This window comes from Blastomyces dermatitidis (assembly GCF_000003525.1).
Source record: "Blastomyces dermatitidis ER-3 genomic scaffold supercont1.12, whole genome shotgun sequence".
NCBI classification, from domain to species: domain Eukaryota; kingdom Fungi; phylum Ascomycota; class Eurotiomycetes; order Onygenales; family Ajellomycetaceae; genus Blastomyces; species Blastomyces dermatitidis.
Window position 1 is genome coordinate 1,025,757 of NW_025544785.1, and position 6,000 is coordinate 1,031,756.

At 33.0% G+C, this 6,000-nt stretch overlaps 1 protein-coding gene across 1 annotated transcript; it reads right to left on the reverse strand.

Annotated features, from left to right (window-relative positions):
- Positions 1 to 3,118: 3,118 nt before the first annotated feature.
- On the reverse strand, positions 3,119 to 3,898 carry BDCG_17861 (uncharacterized protein; the record flags this gene model as incomplete). Its single annotated transcript, XM_045426908.1, has 2 exons — positions 3,119 to 3,541; positions 3,671 to 3,898. The coding sequence occupies 2 exons, from the start codon at positions 3,896 to 3,898 to the stop codon at positions 3,119 to 3,121; spliced, it is 651 nt and encodes a 216-aa protein (XP_045282694.1).
- Positions 3,899 to 6,000: the final 2,102 nt, after the last annotated feature.

A 6,000-nucleotide genomic window follows, 5' to 3' on the forward strand; every position in this document is an offset into this window, starting at 1 on the left:
AAATGAATTAACTCAGTTTTATTCATATCAAATTGAATTTGATTGATATCTGCTCTAACAAAGATTTCCTTTGCAGCTTCTTCAATTACTTTCAAATTCTCTTTGATAGTTTTTGAGCTGTAGACTAGACCAATATCATCCACATAACTCGGAGATCGCACTATTCTCATATTTCTATTTTTGAATAGATATGCAGTATATATTGCAAATAAAATGAGTGAGATTGGAGATCTCTGTGGTACTCCTATTTTTATCTCAGTCTTGTCTTGTTTCATTCCATCAAAGAAGAGTTGTATAATTCTTTTAGACATAAAACAGTTAACCCATTTTATTAGAGAAAGTGGCAGTTTTAATATCTTCAATGTCTGAATTAACTTTGACTTTGAAACATGATCAAATGCTCTCTTTATATCAATAAAAACTGCAGTTGAGACCAGACTCTCATGCTTTGCTATTTGAATATCATGAACAACTGAGAGAACAGTGTCAATTGCAGAACACTGTTTTCTACCTCCCATTTGTTCACTGAATAAAAGAGAATCATCTATAGAGCTTATAAAAGATAGTCAAGTAGCTATTATCTTTTCTAAAACCTTTCCTAAACAGTTCAATAGAGATATTACTCTATATGACTTAGGAATTGAAGTTTTTCTATTAGGTTTTGCAAGAATCACTCCAGTGACTTCTCTCCAGCATTCAGAATGATATCCATTTTTCAAGAGATTGAAAAAGAGCTCAAAATATTCATTCTTTAAGTAGGAATATGTATTTTGAATAATCAAGTGATTAATTGAATCAGGACCTGCAGCAGTTTTAACAGAACTTGAGAAGATAGCTGACTCTAATTCATCTTGTGTAAGATCAGGCCATTCCCAGTCATTTTCATCAATGTAGTTGAGAAGTGATATATTCTCTTCCTCTGAATCTGAGTCTGAGTCTGATGAGTTCTGAAAGAGAATTCTCATGAAAGCTTGACATTTTTCCTCAAAAGAGTTTGCTGTATATGATTCATTCTGAAACTCATATTCTAAGGCTGGAAGTTTTGCTACACTTCTTGTTTTAGTATAGTTAAAAGCTTTAAAAATTTCCTTCTCTTGTGCTTCTTTAAGAAATTTATTCCAGCAGTCTGTTTTAGCTCTTTTGATATCTGAAAAATATTCATTTCTGATAGCTTTGAACTCTTTATCAGATATTACATCATTTTTTCAATCTCTTCTAGCAGTAGCTAATTCTTTTCTTTTAGATAAGATATTCTCATTCCACCAAGGTTTTGAATACTCAGAAGATTTTCTTTTTGAAATATTATCTCTAACACTTGTTAGAATAATAGATGTAATAAGCTTCACTCTATTCTCAAGCATTTCATTTGAGATATCTTGACCAGAATTTCAATATAGCTCATTCTGTCTTTCAGATTTTAGCAGTTTTATGCTTTCTTCAACTGCTTTTCAATCAGCTTTTTCAAAGTTATACTGATTAGAGAGAAGAGGATTTTCACTCATTTGTTTTTCACTCAGTTCAATATCAAATTGAATAATCTCATGACCTGATCCTGATGTCTCATTTGAATCAATAAACCAGTTTACAAGTCTTCTTTCCATTAGATTTTGTGACATGAAGATTAGATCTATAATAGACTTCTGTTTCATGCCTTTTCTAAAGAATGTTTGTTGATCAGACTTATTAACCAAATCTATTGAATGCTCAAAGGTCCATTCAATCAGATTATCAGCTCTCACTGCTCTCTTGCATTCTGAATTCCATCAGAGATGATGTGCATTGAAATCTCCTGCAATTATAGAGTTTCTTGATGAAGTTATGTTCAGAAATCCTCTATCAATTGTCCAGATATTGTTATTTTCCTTCAATGACTTTTCATTATAGATATTTATGAGCTGTATAGTATCAAACTCATTTTCTTTATCTATAATATCACTCATCAGAATATCAGGGTCAGACATGATATCAAATCTTAGATTAAATTGATATCTTGATCTCTTTCTTCCATAGATCACTACTCTTGACTTTATCTCAGACTTTTGAGGTAAAAAGCAGTAGTAGCTTGAATGAGAAATAACATATTTTTGCTCAGCATCAAAATTCGGCTTCTGAAGCAGTATAAAATCAACTTTTTATTCAAATGCAATTTGAAGACAAGAATAAATACAATTTGAGTTTCTATCCACATTATTTTGAATAAATGTGATTTTTGAAGAGTTTTTAAACTTTTTTTGTTGTTTTTGTTGTATATTCATACTAAAAGAGAGTAGAGTAGAATCTAATCACTATCATCAGATAGTAGATTATAACTGTTCTGAAAAGTAGGAATCTCAACTGCTTGCATTATATCTAGTTTATCATCAGAGTCATTTCTCAATTCTCTAATCTTAACAGGAGTTTGAGGATTCAAGTTCTGTTTACATTTAGCTGAAGAGTTGGAGTTTGAAGACTTAGATAGTTGAGAGTTTCTTCTTTTTGAGCTTGCAGTTGTGAGTTTACTGACTTGACTCTTCTCTTCAGTTCTAGATTGACTTTGAGCTTCATCTTTTCTCCAGTTCTTTTGAGTTCTAGGAGCAAACATACATTCTTTTGAGCTAGATGCATGTTTTTCTTTGCAATTAGAGCACTTAAGCAGAGTGTGTTGACAAATTTCACCTCTTTTTGAGCATGTTTCACATTTATGCTCACTAGTTTTGTGATCTCTGGCACAGAATGCACATTTTGAGTCTCTAAAACATGAGATTGCAAAGTGTCCATATCTTTGACAGTTTGAACACTGTGTTTGAGCTTTGAGGTTCATCCTTGAGTCTTTGTATTCATGAACTCTCATTTTCAAACCTGCTACTCTTACTTCAGAGATCTTTGACTGTTCAAGTGTTTTTGTATATACTAGAACAGAGGCATTTCTTCTGCTTTGTCTGAACTCAATTGAATTTAGTCATACAGGCTCCTTTCTCAGTTGAATAGAGTTGTATTCTTCCAATTCATTTTTGAGAAGTAGCATTTCTTCTTCACAGTCAAAAATTTCAACTGGAATATCATGAAGAATGAATTTGCCTCACTTTTCATCTCTTTCAGATAGAATTGTTGTGTTTAACAAAGATTCTACTGCTGACTTTCAGAGATTCTCATTCTGAATAAGGAATTCAGCACTGAATTCAGGCATTGTAGTCAGAATGATGGAGTTTTCAAAGAATGATGGTTCAATTGAAGCTATAACTGGTTTTTGAACTTCAATATCAGTCATTAACTGAGAAAAGAACTGCTGGTTAATTTCATTTCTGATTCTGAAAATGAGATTTGAGTTTAGCTTGTTTCTTTGCAGAATGTCCTGATTTGAGACTTTGAGAATAAGTCTTCTATTTCTGGAGATTTGAAAGTTTTTCTCTTTTTGCATTTTCTTTTCCACTTTTCTATGAATAGAGGCATGAGCAGTATTCTTCTCAGTTTTCTCAGAATTTTGAGCAGGTTTTGAGACAGTAGGTTTAGAGACAGCAGGTTTAGAGACAGCAGATTCAGCTGCTTGAGCATATGTTTTCTTCTGATTCAAAGAAGAAGAAGAAGAAGAAGTAGAAAAGAAAGAAGAGCAAACTGAAGAGTCAGTGATTGTATTAGAAATTTTCAAAGTTTTTTGAACTGTGTTTGAAATTCCAAGTTTGAACTTGATCACTTTCTGTAGTTGTCTAGTCTGAGTATAAAGAATTAACAGAACTTCTTCATTCATCTCACTCAGACACTGCTTTTCAAGAATTTTACTTGCTTTTTCAAGTTCCTGTATTTCAAGAACTTGTTGTTTCTCTATCTCTTCTTTCTTTCTTCTCTTCAGAATTTCAATCTCAGGAATAGCATTTGAGAAAGCATCTTTTTCCACATCAACTGAGTGTACTTTTGAACTCATTGTTCTTACTCAATGAAAAGTTGGTCAGACTAATTCAATTGAGATATTTATTAAACTCTTTTGAATTGAAAAGTTGGTCAGACTGTTTCAATTAAGAGGTTTCTAAGTCTGTTTTCAATTGAAAAGTTGATCAGACTATTTCAAAAGAAGAATCGCAGACTTTTGTGTATAAAACACCTGATTTTTTTCACACTAGTTCAGTAACTAGGTTAGATTTTTGAAGAGAATCTAATAAACTAAAATTGATTTTTAAGATAAATCAATAAAATCTTTACAATCTCTTTCTTGGGATACAGTGAGGAAAAGTATGATATCAATTGATAGTAAATCAGATGATATGACAGTTTTTGAGAGAAAAACTGACAAAAAATAAATCAATTTTTTGAAGAGAAATTGATTAAAACTATTCAATTTTATTCTAAATTATTCAATTCTCCTCGCACAACAGGTGTGCAACTCAAATCAGTTAATAAAGAGTGTAAAAAAGAATTAAGTATTAATGAAAGCTCTTCAGTCACTGAAAAAGTAATTCTTACTTAAAAGAATATGAAATTATGACAGAAAACAACTCTGTTTTTAATTCTTTGTAAGAATATTGTGTAAAACCCAGAGAAAAACACCTTACTTTTTTAAGAGAAGTAAAAAACTATTTCTAAAATCTTTTTTTTGCATTAACTGCTGCAGAAGAATGAGATAGAAACTGCTAAGATATGCACTACTGTATACCCTCTACCAAGACTTTCCCTCTTCAGGGTCTTGATATTATAGAGAATATAAGTCTGTTTCTATATGATAATATAAATATTGCCAGCGGGATGTAGAGGAACTGGTTATTTATATCTCAAAATAGAAGACTTTGTCAATGATTATATCAATATAGAGTTAATTCTCAAATTCAATAGAAACCTAGTGTTGCTGTTCTCAATCCCTTGCAGAATCTATTGAATATTGAGGTATTAAAACTAGATTTAATATATCTCACTGTGCAGGGATCAAAGGCTCAGTCAGACCTTGGGGTATACTGATTTTATAGTTGTCGTGTCTGCCGATTATGTATTGAGTACAGTTGCTGAGGTATCTTTTTGTACTTTTCTGTCGGGGATGGGCCAGATTGAGAGGGGTGGTATGAGGGCGAGACTTGGCGTTGATGTTCAGATACACTGAAGACAGACCGCGGAGGTTGCACTTCAGAAGTGGCCGTTGGTTATGTGCTTGATATTATCGCCGAGGTATCTTTTTGTATTTTTCTGCCGGGGATGGGCCAGATTAGGAAGGGCGGTACAACGGTGGGACTTGGTGTTGGTGTTTTGGAACATCAAAGATGGACAGGGTTTTCGCGGAGGTCGCTCCTCAGATATCTCCACAACTACAGATCGGGGATCTTCCAAAATCGAGAAGATTGGTGCATATGGCTAGGTCTCTTCACCTTACAATTTGTATGGCACTTTGGCCCGGGGTTGTGGTGTGGTAGGGGAGAACGGGGGATACTCCCACACAGGAGTTTTGAACAACGTCCGGTTCACGTTTGGCTGGATAACTCCACCACCACACAGGGTATGCGGTCGGCGATGGGGTCAGAATGCTCGTATGATCGAGGGCTTTTCGATGGATCTATCGGCGGGTTCTTATTCGAAAAATCGAGCGAGTTCGTGGTGGAGCGGTCGGTTCTGATCTTATTAATATAGTCTGATCTATAAGAGAATCTGTTCACTGAGTTCTTAGTTCTCTTAATATACTCTATCTTGAATCAGAATTCACTCAGTCTCTGAGTTCAGCAGATCTGCTACTGTAAGAGTTTCTTAATTGAAGTAAACTATTATAAGCTATTATAATCAGTTATAATAGTAATCACTGTTATAAGATTCTAAAAGTAGTGATATTAATGATAGAAGAATTTCACTATTATAAGAAGCTTCTAATTATAAATATTATAGTTAATCTTTATAAGTTATATCTTTTATAAGAAAAAGATCACTGAAACTCAGTTCTCATTTGACTATAGTTATAAGACTATTTCTGAAATTATAAAGAAGAAGATATCTGTCTTTAATCTAATTAAAAGTAAGAAATTAAAGTGAAATAGTATCACTATATCTATAAAT